We start from the raw sequence: 19,314 nt of genomic DNA, 5'->3' as shown, positions 1-19,314 counted from the left end.
TTTAAAGTAAATTTGTTACACAATATTTATTAATTTACGTTTTCACCGAGCCGCCGAAAATTGTCACGATTATTAATTTATTATTGAATTTCTATATTTTTTTGTGATTTGGTTTTCAGCATTTTATGTTTTCACCGTCTTAATGGCATTTTTCTCGTTGACAGGCGGGTGCATATAACAAAGGAGACGTACAAATGTCTGGGAGACGACTACAAAGTGGAACCTGGCAACGGAGGAGAAAGGAACTCCTATCTGAAGGACCACAATATAGAGACCTACCTCATCGTTCCTGACGACACTTGCCGTGCGGTAAGGCACAATAGTTCTTAGTATTTTATCACGTTCATGTCCGGATTTGCTTGAAATCAAATCCGTGTTATGTCGGGAAGTGACATAAATTTAGAAGTAAAATAATTGACACAAATTGCTTTGTAATATATTTAATAATTGATATAAATTTAACAAAAAATATAAACATAAAATAATTTCAACACATATCGTATGAATAAAATTTACGTTAGTAGTTCAGTTCAGTGCCGAAAATCATACAATTAAATCAAATTAAAATAACATTGCATGCAAACATACAAGACACTATCCTCACGAGATATTTGTAAATACCTGTTCTAAGGTAGGCAGCATTTGATATTTTATAAATAAAATACAGCATTGATCTAGAATTTTAATTTTAGTTGTAGTTATATTTAGAGATTTTTTAATAATTTGAAAGCAGATAAAAAATTAAATAATATTTAAAAATATGAAAACCTTACAAAAATTATAAAAATGAACAAAATATATATAAAAACTTATAATATGGTTAGAAAATTTATCGAAATAATATACGAAATTTGGTAAAATATTTTTTCTCAAATTACGACTGATTGAAAAAGATGTTATGTCACATACAAACTTTTATTTGCTGTTCCAACTTGCCATTAAGTTTTTTTATTCCCAGTTGTTAGAAGAAAGAATTTTCCGAATTCCATTTATTATAGTTGTAATCAATCTCAATTTCATTGCAACGATAGTGTTTATTAATTTAATCGTGTATTTATTTCATTCAAATAAGTTTTCATAATCACGGACAGTTTTCGTAATCACGAATTTATTTAAGGCTACGCCGGTGTCAAAATAATTATTAAAACAGGGGAATAAATCAATTAAATTTAATATAATACTCGGCAATAATAATGTTGGCAATAACATTAAAAAAACGTTACGCTAAATACGTTTTAAAAAATAATAGTACAAAAATTATACATAGCCACAAAATGTAGAAAACATAAAATTTAAAAAAAAATACAAACTGAAGTTTTTTAACATAAGTTTAAAAATGTAGGTTTTCTTCTCTGAATCAAATAATAGTGTTCAACAAAAGTTAAATTTTAAATATTCTTTAAACATGAATAAGCAAGATCTGAATCTGAAAATTACGTTTAAAAAAATTATAAACCGTATTTTGGGGTTAGTTCTCTTAAAAATCAATTTCATGTGACACACAAAAAAATATGGCATACAATAAAAAATATTCAAAAAATTGTGTACACTATTTGAACCTTTACTGTTTCTATGGATATTTTTTTTTTACAATGCAAATATTTAACTAAGCAACATAAGTGCGTCTTGCGTCGTGCGTCAAATTTAACCTTATAATAAAGCCCAACTGGACATACTCATCCGCGCACTATAATGTTGCCAAAACAGAAATGTTACTAATGGTGTTAGTCAAAATAAATCGCGTGGACTGTTATTTACATATATTCAAAAGTATTGTCAGGTAATTGACACCCCCAAAAGTAAAGTTTATGATACTTAAAGGTACCGTCAAAGAAGAAAGTAAAGATTTTTTTTTAATAAATAGATTTAAGTTAACATGTAGATTTTAGCTAGTCTGGAACCGTTTTATTAGTATTTATTTATATTTAATACAAGTACTTATACAAAATACACGAACCAGAAATTAATATAAACTCTCTATATTGTATGACAATAATAAGAACTTAATCCTTACTTATGTCTATTAATATTTTATATACTCTTGATCGAGTAGCCACTCCCTTATTTTGCTCATGTTACATGAAATTATCACGTTTATGTTATGTGGGAAGTACTGATAAAATTATACGGTTCTACTACAATACTTATTACAAATTGTAGGGATTACAAACCAGTCATTAAACTGAAAGCGAGTATTAGCATTATGTTTTCGGATAATTTTTATTAATTTAGATTTTTTATTTGTTTATTTTTTTACTTCAGCAGAGGTTTATAATTGGAGGAATAATAAAATATCACTACGTTCAATATTAAACTCGTATTTCACTAAGTGACAACGCTATTTTAAAAAAAAACTTAATTCAAACCAGTATTCGGTCTATTCGTACTAAAAAATTGTAGGCAAGAAAAAATGACTTGATTTTCACATTATGGGATTATTATATTTTGTAAATTTTCGACTGCCTAATATTTTATTTATTTCATTTGAAAATGAAATTAAACAATCAAGAAAATGAAGTGCCTGTATTAGCCTGCACGGTATATTAAATATATTTGTATGTAGAGAACCAAAATAAATATAATCTTCATCGTCGTCATACCACTATCCGCACTCTTTCATACATAGGCACATTGGTACACCAAATGAACCGCAACTTGATCATATTTTACACAAAGGTGGGGGGTGATTTGTTTTACGCTTCGGGCGCCAGTCCCGGAACAAATGAATATTGCAGTGTAACATTACCTTTCTAACCAATAGTTTGTGTCAATCATGCAAGAAATCAATCACGCTAATCACTTGACTACGAGGCGGGCTTATCTTTAACCGGTTTCTTTTTTCAGGAATTTTATATGGGAGTAGTAATCTAGTCAAAAACACACGTCCAGGATTCTGATTCTATTTAACATACAGAACTATATTTTTCATCCTCCCGAACACGGACAAAGACTAATCTTTAGTTGAAATATGTCATTTTATTTCAAAATCTTTCCGTTTTTTTATTACTCTTTTTATACGATCGGCAAATTTGACTAAAATGTTCATTTCTGGTAATGGAAGTTGATGGCTTAATCCGATTGTTCGTGCGGCTCAATTTTTTCCAATGTCTGATTTTTAACAAAAATGATGAATTACAAAGTTTTTCATAAAATACAGACCTACGTGCTTTTGTTGAGGACCTTTAGTTTAAAATCCTGACTATCGTTTGAATAGTTCATGCCGATAGGACGTAGCCACACAAAAATAATCCGTCGAAAAAGGCAAATTCAGAATTTTCAGTATTAGTCGTTATACTACGTTTTTATTTACTAGAAAAAAAAAAAATTTTTAATTCATAAATTTCATAAAAAGTGCGTTTTTATAAAATTCTAAATAAATCTACTTTTACACATCTAGTAAATGTTATTTCAATTTTAATTATCAATTTATTTATTCATATATCTGTACATTACAAAATGGAATATGTTAATTCATACATATATAAATAATTAAAATAATGTGGTAAAATTATGTATATATAAAAAAAAAACACATTAGTATACATAATATCGAAAGAATAATATGTTAAAAAAGTAAGAGAATCTTGTAACGAAAAACTCCCTCAGAGACGTGAAAAATGTCAATGTCCAAAGTGATATTGTTCAACATAAAGATAGCCCTTCCAACAGGCATAACCATTGGCAGGTTGGTCCTGTTATCACTAAAACTCTCAGAAAAAAAAACTAACTCTTATGCTTGGAGAGTGACTTACACGGTTTTAGTTGTTAATTTAATTTTAAATACGAGTACATGAAAAAGAAAAATAAAAACAGTATTCATAATGAAAACACAAAACAATAATACATTCATTCTAATTAAAATTTAATGTTGTTTTACACGAGTTCAAAAAAATTCTTTAGATTAACTTTAAATTTATTTATTGATATACTATTTTTTTATACATACTCTATTACTATTCTCCACCATGTTGCGTTGCCTTATTTTTAACATAACTTTCTCTTAGTGACTTACGGCTTCAGTATAGTTAAAAAGTATAATATAGTTAAAAAGTACTCTATGGACTCTGGTTGAACTATGGGTTCAATATTATCATTCTATCATTTATGTGAGGAATGGGTTATTAATGTTTAGTCTCATGCATACTTCTATAGACCAACATAGGTATTAATGAAGTTTAATCATTAGTAATGTAACATTATAAATATTAGACAATCTTTTTATAAATAGTACAAACATTATTAATAATAGACAATCTTTTTATAAATAGTACAAACATTATTAATTAAATATACTAAATGTTCTAATGGTATGCAAGTAGGAATTACGGTACTGGTGTTGCTTTGGTAAGTCATTCTATAGCCTTTCACCTTTTTAAACTTATTTTAATTTAAAAAAGTTCGCCAGCTCGAAATGCAGTTCTTAGTAAATTAGTAGGTTGGAGTTAAATAACACTGTAACATTGTTTTCAACAAAAGTTTTACCGTGAATTTACCATAATTTTGAAGCGGACACATAATAATTCATTTATTTATCGTAAAGTGCGATCAATTCAGTATAGAATTTAATTATGACGTTAAATGAAATTCGGCGAGGTAGGAATATTTTAAATACTGTACCTTAAATATTATTTAGGCAATACGACGTTATTAACCACTTTAAATCAAACGCGCGTTTTAATTCTACATATTTTCATATTTGTAAATTATCTACGAAAAATAACTGGGCCTTGTTTTTCGTCCTATTGCGTTAATTAGCCGCAAAACATACCAAAACAATGTACTGAAAAGAAGTACCTTTTTTTTTCCTTCATGGATACGTTTTTCATGAAAATAACAACTTAAAAGATAAGTTACACAATCATATTTAGAACAATCATTTTTAGGTATAGTGGAAAAAAGAAGGTAAACCACATATAATATATTATACAACATAAATAACTACGTTTGTAAAAAAGTTTCTATTTACGAATTTAAAAAAAATTTTAAACAAGTCGTAGGTTTATTATTATGCATAAGCCAAATCTAAAAAAAAATTGAAAGCTGTTAACAATTTTAAAATCAATTTACCCAGATAACCAAATTACACACATGTCTTTGTTAACATTTCGAAACCGTTTTGATATAAATATTTTTATTTTTCAAAAAGATGTACATGTAAAAAAAAAAAAAATTATTACAACATTTCATAAAATATAACATAAAACCGATACAAAAACATAAAAACAAAAGTAATTTATTTAAAAGTAAAATTTTGTTTTGTATATTTTTTTAAAAGGGTATTATTTTCTTGTTTTTCATACAAATAATTAGCATGAAAAATTACAAACTGAATTGTTAAAAAATAATGTTGTTAGAGTGAATAAAGTGAATCGGGTTATAGTCCCGTGGCTAGTGTCTCGGACTCACGACTCAAAGGTTCGTGGTTCGAATCCCACTCTACCTCAACTTGATTCCCATAAAAAATATATTTTGATTTCCGATAAAATTGTTCTTTGTATTAGCCGCGCCCCTTATGGATCACGATTTGGTTAAATTTTGAACATTGTGACCGTTAAAATGTAAATAAAACATCGCCACGAATCTCGACGTCACACTGCCAAGGACAAACACGTTACGTTTTTGTAATAAATTATTTTTTAACAATTTCATTTCAAAAAATTACATATGAAAACATTTCTCCACAATCCATTTTGATTTAGAAAATACAATTGTTTTTTCTAAATCCATTTGATTTTTTTTTACCGGTGTTCGTAGTACGTTTTATGTTTTAAACGAGCCTTTTAGACCTTTGTTTGTATTTTTTTTAATGAATAATACACAGTATTGATAAATAAATCAATTAAGAAGTGTTACATCCTTAAATTATATACATCTTAGAGTCCGTACTATTTGAATCACATAAATCCAATGTATAAGGTATTTGAATTACACAGAAACAAATGCTATAATAATTGCTCAAATGATAGTACAAAAATAGTGGTGCATTTATTTTGAAAACTATCAAAAAAGTATTAATTTGAAAATGTATAATATTTGATAAATACCTGTGATAACTGAAGCGTTTTCTCCCTTTTCCAGTTCTATTTGAACATCCTTTCATAGCACAAGTCGGCATAATGAATTTTGATGTAATTAGCACTAAATACGTTAAACAATCATCAAAATACCGACAGAGCGTTTGACAGTTCGAAACAATACTGGCCGCGTACTTAAAAAAAGAGCATCGTAAAATTCTAAAATCGACTACAAAACAAAAAATTAGGACCGTACCCACAGATTTTTTTGGTCTCTTTTTCTCTCATTTAGAACATATTGTAAAAAATGAGTCCGCTATAACCGGCAATATGCATTGGATTGGTAAAATGTTTTGTTATCCCTCTATCTATGTGTATCCCTCTATCTAAGGTTACATCTGTAGAATTACTACATCAAGTTTATTGTTTAATTTCCACTAGTAGTCCCCTAGCACTTACTTGCGTGTCACGTTATTTGTCTAAAAGATCGTATTCGGTTCCATTAATATCCATTAAAGCAGCGTCTCGAAACAACGTAATATTCTATATCAAGTATTACACATTATACTAAACAAAGGTAATATCCAGAAATCAAACATCACATCATCTTGTAGATTCAAATGCAATACAAACTAATTACTAATTCATGATGTTCCTCCCACAATGATAGATTTGAGTCTACATGTATAACAGATCTTAATATGAAAATTAATCATGCTTGAATTTTAGATTTGAATACAATTTTTTTTTTTTTTTTTTTCACCACAATAGACCAAAAGGCCCAGTAACAATGTCGAATTACAACACAGAAAACCCAAGCTTAAGAAAAATCACTTATTTTTTTATTGTTCTCACCGGGAATCGAACCCAGAACCTTCCGGTCGTAAATCTAGTGTATTGACCACTGCATCACAGAGGCCGATTAGGATAAAAATATCTGATTTGTAGAGCAATTTTACGATCTAGAGCCCTATTTTTTTTACATGTTACGAAGATGTTTGTCAGTGGCATATAGAATAAGTGATGCTAAAAATCGATGCTTTTGTAAACGTTTCAGGCATTGCGTAGTAGGCGAAATCATTTTTAATATCTCGTACATCAAAGATGATTTCAGCTACACAACGTCTAGCAAAAAATGTTTCCTATCTCTGTTTAAATCAATCTGTTACATGTTAATTAACAATAATTGAATTACCAATATTTTAATCTAGAAAAAGTTATAGAATCAAACTATTTGTAGATTATGCACTTGTTTATATAATATCAGGTGATAATTAAGATTAGGATTCTTATTATTATTTTTAGTGGTGGAGATCAGTGCTATGCAAGCTCCTGACGTCACTGCGACCTGTAAAGATCTATTATGACGGGTCCCCGAAAATAGTTCTCGCCCTCCAAGTCTAGGTCTATAAAGAACCTGGCTACTGTGTGGAAGGCGAGAGTTTATATTTTGCCAAAGGCTCTTTAAGATTTTTAGGTTTGACCAGTAGTCTCCAGAGGATGAGGCTCCTTTTATTAAGTAAACCATCACATTCACATATAATGTGCATAGGTGTTTCCTCGTCTGCACTGCAGAACTCACATCTAGAAGTTTTGAAAGGGTTCATTCTAGCAAGGTGTTTGTTCAATCTGCAGTATCCTGTAAGGGCTCTAGTGATAACCTTCACTTGATTTTGGCTGAGCTTTATTTGGTCAAAAACAAAACTTTGCGAGTACCGTTTTATCAGTTTCTTCGCATGGTGCTAACTAGGTACTTTTTGCCAGAGTATTACACTATGCTTCCTGGTCCATGACCTAAGCTCATTACGAAGAGCACATTTAAGCAACCCACAGTAGTGTTCAGGACCTATTGGGGCTGTCTCAGCTCCCAGCCTTGCCAGTTCATTAGCTGCTTCGTAACCGTCGATGTTTGAGTCACACTAATACACTCACGGACACAATTAAGCGCCCGTAGGCACTCTAAGGTTAATTTAGAATTGATCTCTACAGAGTTCAGTGTTTGACAGCTTTCAGCCTGACTGTCTGAGAAAATATAAATTCTTTTGTTTTTGTATTGTCTACGCAAATTTTCATGTGCGCAGGCATAAAGTTCCGTTTGGAAGACAGTGGAATAGGCTAAAGGAGAACCTTTTCGCGGGTCTAACTTCGTATATCCCAGCACCTGCTTGTCTATATTTCTTGAAGCTATCGGTGTACCTCACAATCTTTTCTTACCTGTAAGATAGGAAACTGTCGGGCAACCTTTTTTTCCCTTTACGTATGAGCACTATAAATGCTTTTGGAAGTTGAATTCCATAGACATTACATCCGATGGGATAGCTAACATCGGATTATTGATGAGGTATTGCTGCAAATTCCTCAATGTTCTAGATTTACAGTTGGCATTGCCCGACTCCATCACACGTATCATAGTCATGCATTTTTCTATCTGGCATGAATTTGTAGAGGATTTAAGCATAATATCACTTCTATTTCTGTAGTTGGAGTAGTCCAGTGGCAATGCTATAAGCCATTCGTTGTAGGCTAGATAATGCACCACTGCATATTTTTCTTAGGCTTTTTTGTGCAAAGCCATACATCGATCGGTGACCACAGTTCTTACCATGGCTGCATATATATCAAGTGCAGCCTTTGATTGTAGGCCCCATTATATACCCGCTATGCGGCAGCTAGTGCACAGTATGATTTTGGACTTTGATCACATGTTGTATGTGTTAATTTCAAGTTAGTCTTTGATCCAAAATTATTGCCAGATATTTGATATCCTTGGAAAAGCTTATAGTCGTATCAAAAAAAAGCAGGCTAAAGACCAGATTGAGTTCCTCTTCTTAATGGATCTGACTATTTATGTTTTGCTAGCGTTAACATAAAGTTTTGTCTTTTTTCACCAGCTCTAAATCTTTTTGAAGGCCATCAGCATGATACTCAATATGGCACTCGAGCATTTACCTATAATTAAGACCACCAAGTCATCTGGGTATCCCTGAGTCATAAACTGTGCATTATTTAGCTCACTCAATAGGTCAACAGCCACAATGAACCATTCAAGTGGCAATAGAACACCTTTTTGAGGACAGCCCCTTATTAACGATACATCTATGGTGGCATCAAAAAGTGTTGTCCTGATCGCCCTGTTTGATAGCATTGCATAAATTTATTTTACAGTGGTCAAATCAACGCTACATTTCATCGTTCGATTAGTAGTGACTTCAGTTTAGGTGTCATCAAAAGCTCTCTCAATGTCCAGAAAGGCACAAAAGGCAATTTTTTTGTCATCAAGTGCCTTCTTTATTCTGTCAGTTAATGCAAGTGCAGTCTCTGTGGACTTGCTTTTTTGAAAGGCAAGTTGATTAACATAAAGAGGTGCTATTTTAAGGGTGGTCTCTGTCAAGTAAATGTAAATCACCCTTTTTATTGTTTTAAGAAGGAAAGAGGTGAGATTGATTCGTCTGTTGGACTTGGACTGTAACTTATCTCTATCTCTAGCCTTAGAGATGACGGCTACCCGAACTGTAGTCCAGCTGCTTGGTATATAGTCCCATGCATAACTAGCCCTTAAAAGTTTTACAAGTATAGGTACCGAGTGGACTCGCTTCTCCAGTTTTGAAAGAACTTCTCAGCTCTGACCAGAAACATTGCTCTTCCAGTGAGGTAGCGTCTTGGTGGCCTCTTATCCGTGAGCCCTTGATTGTTTTGATCCTGTAATTATTAAGTTAGGAGGGCAGTTAGAAATTTCTCCTAACGTGGTCGTCACATCTTCTACAGTGACACTAGGGGGACAATTACTGTCACATCCTAACAATTCATCGGTAATTTTATTTAGGTTTATATCCATAAAATTTCCACGAGTATGTACATTTTAATATTTCTACCGATTGGTAAGGCTATTCAGAAATTGCGCATTTTGGTATTTGTAATCATTCTTTATTAAATTTATTTCTTTAAAAATCATGTGTCCGATGATATGTTTAGGAAAATTGATTGTAAAGATAACAGAAGGTTCTATAACTACTGCTAGACACTCGAGTTGTTTTTTATTGACTTTAGTAGGAATTTTATATTTAAATCCTTTATCGAGTAATTCTTATTCATTATTGGAAAATTTACAGTTTGAGAGGTTGATAGTCTTTTGATAAAAGGTTTTGATGTTTGAACTGTTAGCAACAGGTTATGGTTTTAAATTAAAAATTTTAGATTATATTAATTTAACAAGTTTTTGACGTTGAATTTCGTATTCAGATTGAATGATATTGTTGATATTATTTCTTATATTGTGGTCTAAAATATCGGATTGAATTTAATGTAATTTATCTGTTAATTCAGAATGTAGTACTTTAATAAAGTATCCCAGGGCACCTCGTTTTCTGCAACAACTTAACTAGATATTCAGAACACATAAGATCCTTTAAAAATAAAGAACAAGATTCTCAATTCGCCAATCACTTCATTGAAAATAATTATAAAATTCATATCTTAAATAAACCAATTCCATTACATATTGAAAGCAAAGGACGTAAACTTAATATACTCTAACAATTGAAAATGAATAAATATCTAAATAATCCTAATTTAAAAATAATAAATGAACAAACCAACCTAATATCTTCACCACTATTAAAGATATTTAAATAGACTGTTATTCTTCACTTTGTTCCTTTTTGTACACGCTTATATGACGCGTAATTAATAGGTGAATCATGTTACAATTGCATTTACATAGTTTGATAAGAAATTCTTAAAAATATAAACATTGTAAAATAATACATTTATATTTATATAAATTTCCTCATAATATTTCAATCATGTTTTAAAATTAAAATGAACAGCAACCTATTATTGATATTTTTTCGACAACAATTATCTAAAGTTACAAAACAACAAATCTTCATTAATTATCTCACAATACATACCTACTTGTATTTCAATAAAAACTTACTTTGATATATTTTTCCCGAAATTCAAATATAAATACCTAAATTCCCCATAACCTACTAAACACTTAGCCTCGCCCTTAACCATTGGTTTTTCCCTCAATTATGATTAATGTTCATAATATTATTTTTATTTTATACTTAAGTACCTTGAATTATATAATTATATAAGGACATTCCATCCATCTAATCTTCACATTCGTTTGACAATGCCCTAACAAGGCTAAACAATTGTCACGAAGTTTTTGTTTTTATATTTTTTATATTTGTAAAAATAAAATAAAGTGTTCAGTAGACTCAAATCAGTGTTTGATTTCTAATATTATAAGTTTAAATATGGAGTTCTACAAAATTAACACCAAATTAATCAATAATATTAATATTGATAATCTAGCTTTAAATTATGTGGATAAAATTAAATATCTCGGAGTGTACTTACAGTACCTCAATTATAATTATAATACCACGCGGAATTTAACACATTTTATAATTTTATACTAGCTGGAATTTTTCAGAAATTAGTTTGAATAAATAACCACCAAATATATTTTTCAAATAAACATTTTATTACAATTCTGTTTTTATACCTTTGTTTTGTATGTAAAGACAATATTCAGAGTTTCCACCTTTGTTAGAAAGAACTGTCTCAATTTTTCTTGGCGTACTTAAATCGCATCGTCTTGAAATATTTTATTTTTTCGTTTTCCGACCGAATTTCGCGATTTGTATTAATGATGAGTTTTTAAAACGCCCCAGACGCTTTCTGTAAATGACTAAACTTACATATTCCCTTCTCAAAAGTATTTTCCCTCTCTGTTGTAATGTTTCAAAGTTAAACCATTTTGTAATTATTATTGGGATTTGGACGACTTCTGTTGTTACTTTTGTAAATTAATTGTAGATTGTAGCGATATGCTATGTCCTTTGTATCTACACATGTCTTGTGATATTGAAAAGATGATAAAATCTTCAGTAAAGCGGGAATACTAAGAATATTGGGAATAGTGTTCTGATTAAATGTTTGATATATTTGTGGCTTGCCGGATTTTGATTTGATTATATCCACAGGACAAGAAGCCCCAGCAAGGATCGGCAGCCAACGGGAACGTCTCAAAGGAGTTGAGAGTTATGGGACATGGATCTCAGCATGGAAAAAATTCTTCCAAGTGAGTGTTTTATTGAATTTACCATAATATGTACATTTCAATTTTATTCCTTCAATTGAAAGGGAATATAACGTCACACTCGTATATTTTAAGGCCTATTTGTCACCAAATATTTATAAGCTTTGATATGTTATAAGTACTTTAAATTTTGTATAGCATTTTTATTCATTATTTTAACCTGTTAACCGAGTATGACAAAATGTTCCGTTAAGACGGTCAGCTGTGAAACTAGCGTCGCAGGTTGGATTTCCGCAAGTTGCAAGAAAAAAAATCCAAGAAAGATTATTTTCTCAATTGGTCTGGGTGTTGTGGTGTATTTTTTTATTATCTCGTTCCATACTCTCTGTATCCCACCTGCTGACAAGCCTCAAAATAAAGGTTTAGCGGGTTATTCTTTAAAAATAAAAAAATAAACAATATTGTACAAAAAGCGATCTTTTACAGTGGGAGTGACGAAAAAACTTGTAATCCAATCGGAATAATTACTCACTGTACATCCTCATCATCATCATTCCTTTTCCGCACCTAATGGTGCACAAGGCACTGCGTTGGTACACCAATCGTAGAATATCATTTTTGTTTGTATCAAACTTATTTAGATTGAAAATAATTTGTGTGTAAATAAATATTGTATTATGCTCATGTAAGTATTGTTTTTTTTTTTTTTTATCACTGATATCCTATTGAGCAACTTTTTTAATAATGTAACGTGGAAATACGCGCTAGATGTAGATAATAGACTTCTTGTACCGCGTTTAGTCCATAAAACTGACTGAACGCATCTGCGCAAGTGTGCGAAACGCGCACGATTAAAGGCATTGGAGTTTTCCAATAGCGATCAAACTTTGACAGTGTATAGCGGTCATATTGGTAAAGCTACAGCTGTCAAATTTAAATGTTTTAATAATCGATATTGAGTAAATTATCATGAAAAGTTACAGTGTTGAACAACGCGTTAAATTGAAGTTGAGCAATGCGTAACAACTGAATGCATCTTAATTAAACTTTACTATCAAAATAACTGCTCAGTTCGAGGTACGTTTTGGACGGAAAATCATCTTCGGCGACGAAGCCCATTTTTTGATAAATGGCTACTTAAACAATCAAATTTGTCACTTTCAGGGATAAAATAATAAACACGAAATTCATCAGTTATAAATGCATCCAGAAAAAGTCACTGTTTGGTATGAATTTTGGGCCGGCGCGGCGCGGCGGGGTCATTAGCCCGTACTTCTTCCAAAATGAACAAGCACTATCACAATTGTCAACGACGAGAGTTACAGATGATAACCAATTTTTGGTAGTCTGAATCGGAAGAATATGGATTTTAACGACAGATGATTCCAACAAGACGGCGCTACACGTCATACAGCGCATGCAACAATTGATCTTCTGCCCGACAAATTCGACGGCATGGTTATCTCGAGTTTCGGTGACATCAACGGGCCACCGAGAACTTGAGATTTAACACCTTGAGAGGCTACGATAAATTGCTGGACTACGAAAATAAGCTGCAGACGTTTGATGCCTAAAAGTTAATGTTAAAAATTCCATATATCGAGCCTGATATATAGGGTTGAGTCGTCAAATATTGGATCTCTAGGATACGAGCCGTCCAGCTAAACCACGGCGCGGCGGTAATTTGGCCGATATTATATTCCATTCATAATGTAATCAAATATTCTTTCAAATGTATTTTTTTGAATTTATGATATCTCATATACAACTTGTTTTATTTCAACTTAAAGTTCGAGTCCGCCTAATAAAAAACCCTATACAATGTATGGTATCGTCGTGAAACAGTAGACACCACATATTAAAAATCCTACACTGAATACAACCGATCGTCACAACTGGTGACCGTCCCCAAACATTGTTCTAGTACAAATTATTTACGACTTGAAAGAAAATGTCCTGAAAATCATTTTTTTTTGTAAATAATAAAGAACATAATACATATATTTATAAAAGTTAAATTATTTTAGTGACTTAAAACAGCTGAAATTTGCTAAATAAATAAATAACAAATAACGAAAAAATATGTAATAAAACATTTTTTTATCTTAAACCCTTTTTAAAGAAATATTGTTTTTTATGATAAAAACAAATATTTTGATTTCGGAACCATCTTCATCAAGTCACTTATTATTATAAATGTATAAATTAGTTTTAGTCCTCAGATCTGTGAGTCCGCGATACCTAAGTCCAATATCTTGGTTCAGGAATCAACATGCGAGTAAGGAATACTTTAAAAAAAAAATAGCAGAATCAATTGACTAGCCATGTTTGTGTGGTATACAGTAAGAGAGTATAGTCACATATTCATCTGGACGTTCTCTGAAAGCCATGAACGTGAACAGTTTCAAATGTTTAGGGTCAATAAAACCAAGTGGACTGCTCCATATGAGTTCAAATCGGTTTATTACTTACTTCAGTTTACGCAGTGATCGAATATTAAGATTTATTTTTATCTTTCTTTTTTTGATGCTTTATATATTTTTACAGCTTCGTTTACTTATTTATTACAGTTTTTGCATTTATTTTATTTTAATTTAATATAATATTCCCTTACAGGAGTGTGCGTCGACACAGCACTCCACAATTTTACTTTTAACGTTTTTCCTATTTCAAATTAAATCACTCTATTTGACCTGATCCACTCATCAATCCGTGCGCAACCCATCCCCATTATCTATTTCTTGATGGCAATTTTATAGTGTGAGCAACTTACTAATCGTCCTTATAAACAATGGAAGCAGGTTGTACACTTTAATCGAGAAGCAAACCAATCTTCTTTGACTGAAATTTGTTCATTTTAAATTGTTTTTACTGCACCAAGGTGGTGAGTTTAGTAACTCTAGAATTCGTGCTTTGGTTCATATTTATTTTCATTTATCTTTACGCCAATAAGACATATAAACTATATTACACATCAACATTAAAGTACATGAAAAAAAATAAAGAATTCTGTACTCACAAAATATAATATAAAAATTATAAATAATGGCGTGTGAGAGAAAAAATACTGTATAAAAAATTGAAACAGATAGGTGCATAATATAATAGTATAATACAATACGAACACTATACAGTTTGTTAATGAATCGAATCGCTTAATGAATGAACAAAAACCCTGTAAATATTCATTTCTGTTTGATAGAAAACACATCCATTGCTTTTTAAAATTTACAAGGTTTATGTTAAATACATTAATTTAGTAACCAGGATATCCGCTACTTGTTAGCAGTCCCTTGTCTAGTTGGGCGGCTAATTATAAATCGCAAATGAAGCGTACATGATATATAGTTAAACAACTTTTATTCGTTTAAATCTAACAATGGTATATAACGGCAGTTCACATGACCTACATTTCTGTTCAATAAAATTTAACGTAAAGGCTCTACTTTTTATGATAATTGAACAAAAAAAAATGCATACAGGGGATAAAGGGTGGATGGCAGTAAATCAAAATAAAACGATGCTTCAATACTATTGAAAATCATTTATGGTAATATAAAACAGTAAAGGCTTTTTACAATAACCAGGTTCCTTTATATTATTAAGTTCATTTTTATGTTAATAAGGCTTGAAAACTTAAAAACGTTCTATCTCAAAACTTAATTTTATTGACATGCATCCTTTTTATTCTGTACCAATATTTTTTCTGGAAATTTTTTTTTTGCCTTTCTTAAATATTAAAATTTTTAATACAAATAAAAAAAATCGTAATATTATGCAGTGAAAGCACCGCCTTTACATATGCAAAATTCTTTTACCAGGGGTCTTCCCATCAGTTAATTTTTAAAATTTCAATTTTAATTTAATTTAACTCTACTGCTTTCGTTTTCGCTCTCACTATAAGTTTAGAAAATGCGTGAAAGTTCTGTTTGATTTTTTAATAAAATTTGAATAATTAAATTTCATATCGATATTTTTTAGCCGACTTGGATTTGGCGAACCGATAGAAACAAAAGACGCAGAAGATGAAGTAAATGATTACCTTATGAGAGCAATTGACGCTAGGTCCATCGACCGACTGCGAAACGAGCATTGCAAAGGATTTGCCCTTACCTTCAGAACTCCCAACGTAGAGAAAAAGGTAAGTTGTTGATATCCCAATGTAAAGAAAGGGATAACTCAAATTTATAATTTGATGTTATTTTAATGCAAAATCCATTGTGTATTTGCTTTTTCAGAGCGACATATTTTTACTTAAGAATAATTTTTTATTTTTTTTTTTAATATCTTATATTGCCAAATTACATAAACAAATTAGGTAGTACAAATTAATATGAAATCATTATATCTCGCAAAAAAATCATTATGTTTTATGATGTTTTAGTCATGAACAGTCGTTATATTATTTTATTCGTAAACACAATCCAATTTATTGATAAATACATAATTATTTATGTTTAAAAGTAGCTTTTCACGATTTTCAAGTATGTAACATAATTACTGTGGCACCCAGTGTCATGGCTATAGTAAAAAAAATTACAAAAATATGAATAATACAAATATATTCCCACACTTTTCTTCCTCACACTATGTTTGAATAAATGAAATATAGTCAATCTTACTCGCTCTGTGTATTTATGATTTGTTTACGTTTGAACATTCATATTTCGTCGGTATATTGATAAATCCTTCAAAATGCATTATTGCCTATTTATAAAAAAACGGTTTTAATGTGTGACTCATAAAAAGTATTTTTCGGTATTCTTTATTCATATTTTGGACGTAATACATAGACATGAAACCATCTTAATTTCTCTGAATTGTTTCAATATGTTTGTATTTTTCATTACCTTCTTCCAAATTCTCTATCCCACCTGCTGACAAGCCTCAAAATAGAGGCTTAGTGGGTTATTCTTTTAAAAAAATATTTGACTGATGGAATTAATGGTTTTAGTGGGTTTTTATAGATGATAACTATTTAACTAAACCTCGGGGGATTTATTTTTCAGTTAATAAATCTCAAAAAATGACAAAGCAACATTTCAAAGTTATTTTCTCATATTTTGTAATTAAGTGGGTTTAATCAGTATACCGACGATTTCTTTGATTCTTCAGTTCATTATATTTTGTGAAGTTATATAACTCTTTAAGGGGTGATAGTTGGTTATGTGAAAAATTAGAACTTGGTGCTGAGAGGAAGGCCGCTGATTGCAGTGACTACTCAATATTCAGCGAGTCGATGACAGCTTTCGTGGTGATCGCAGGATAAATAAAGATAAATTTCGTCGCATTCTCTTCCTCCATAAAGGCAGTGTGATGACGATTATTCGACAACTGGGAAACTAAAAAAAAATATGAGTTTTACCACAATAAAATACACGCCCAGGTTAAAAGATGGGGTGAAACTGTGGAAATGGACGGAGATTATTTTGAAAAACGACAAATTAATCGTCAGTAGTCTGGTTTTCAATCTATGCAATTGACTTTTAATTTCTTGACAATTGAAATTAGAAAATAAACCAGGTACTGAAATAATACAGTAAACTACCACCTAAAACTAATCAAAAGACTCCGAAAACCTTTACGAAGGATGTTAATAATATTATCACTAACGATAGAATGTGAATTTATTATTTAAAAAAACATTTTGTTAAATGAATGTTATCCACAAGAATTTATAAATTAATAAATTACAAACAAAAAAAGGAGGTGTCAGTTTTTGCCTGACCCTCGTATATAAACACTTTATCCCGTAGAGCACTTTTAATTTCCGCTGACAATGTGTTTACCGTCTCTAGCAGTTTTTAGTTCATCCGCTTTACTTACACTTCACCGAGCTATTTGTGTGGAATACTCTCATTTAAATAAGATTTCTCATAAATCACTGAAGGAAACTAATATATTTTGATCGGATGCTTTGTACAGTACAACCGGGAGTGCGACAGGATGTTGAACACCTACTTCCTGTGTTCCCTCTTCGCGTACATGGCCATCGCTATTATTCAGATGCTCGCATTCTCTCCGTAAGTATATTAAATCTTAATTTACAACCTTTTATTAACACGCTTTTTACCTTGTACTATTTTCTTGTCTGAGAAAAAAAACTAAGTTAAAGAGTTTCGGAGTGAAATAAATCCAAAGTGCTTTGTCATGGAGAAGAAAACAAAGGATCTATTCAGAAAAATAGAAAATTGCAAAAGCAAGAGATGGGATAACATCTTGGGTTTGCTTGATTGATGGGGAAAATTGTGTTGATAAAATACAATAGATTATTAACAAATAACAATGCTAGACATACTTGTATTATTCATAATCCTTTATTTTCTCTTGACACGTGATAGTTTGTGATATCTTCTTTGTTCAATAATAACTTGGAATAATAAAACATTTCTTTTTTTGCAATTTTCGGGAATTGATTCGATATACAAAAGCAGTTATCTTTGATGTAATATATATTAGAACTTGTCTTCAAAGATTTGGATACATACTTAAAATGCGGTATGATTGTCTTTACTAAAAGAAATTAGAAATTTCACGGCAACCGTAAGAAAAATACTTTTCTAAATCTAAATTCTTAGTTATAACTACAAATTATTACAATATATGTTAATGTTATAAATTTGATTGATTATATCGTAAAAAAAAAATTGAATGATAGATCAATTTTACCAATAACGAGCTGAACCCGGCAATGCTTTTCTATAGCTAGATTTGAGTACAAACTCGTATATAGATTAAATTAACACAATCGAAAGTTGGATATCAATTATTGTATTTAGTCCAAATAAGATATATGTATACATTTTTATTTTTCATTCCGATTTATAGGTAGGTGAACATTGTTTTCCTGTCACTGTCTAGCGGGTGCCTCCCCGATACAGTGTGAAAAAGACAACTGCATGTCAGATCTTTTGCTAAAAAATACAAAATCAACGTTTGGTTGTCCCGTTTTCCGCAACTTAAAACTGAACCGATTTCGTTTATTTTTTAGACAGAGTATCAGAATAATTTTTTTTGAATTGATACGTTTTGTGTTTTTAAAAATAGTTATATTTGAGTACCTTGCGCCCGAGAACAGCAGATAAATCTGTAATTTTTATGGGTTTTTAAATGGTTTTAATTAGCATAGTAAACAATTAAAAAAATAAATATATAACTAACAAAACCGAAATGCTTGGTTGTGTCATAAAAGCGTGTAAAAACCGTTTGGATTAACGTAAAAAAGGTGGTTTAACTTTTCATTAA

At 30.7% G+C, this 19,314-nt stretch overlaps 1 protein-coding gene across 1 annotated transcript in view; it reads left to right on the top strand.

Annotated features, from left to right (window-relative positions):
• The window catches only part of LOC148277354 (adenylate cyclase type 6-like), a 428,970-nt gene that overhangs the window by 377,509 nt on the left and 32,147 nt on the right, over positions 1–19,314 (top strand). The window contains exons 13-16 of the mRNA XM_088233010.1: positions 165–309; positions 12,014–12,111; positions 16,051–16,210; positions 17,995–18,092. Coding sequence (XP_088089136.1) covers positions 165–309; positions 12,014–12,111; positions 16,051–16,210; positions 17,995–18,092 — 501 coding nt within the window. The remainder of the gene's footprint in view (positions 1–164; positions 310–12,013; positions 12,112–16,050; positions 16,211–17,994; positions 18,093–19,314) is intronic.

The sequence above is a fragment of the Micrasema longulum genome, unplaced genomic scaffold (genome assembly GCF_059751315.1).
Source record: "Micrasema longulum isolate JH-2025_06_02 unplaced genomic scaffold, ASM5975131v1 h1tg001048l, whole genome shotgun sequence".
Lineage (NCBI taxonomy): Eukaryota > Metazoa > Arthropoda > Insecta > Trichoptera > Brachycentridae > Micrasema > Micrasema longulum.
This window is presented reverse-complemented; position numbering and strand designations above follow the sequence as displayed.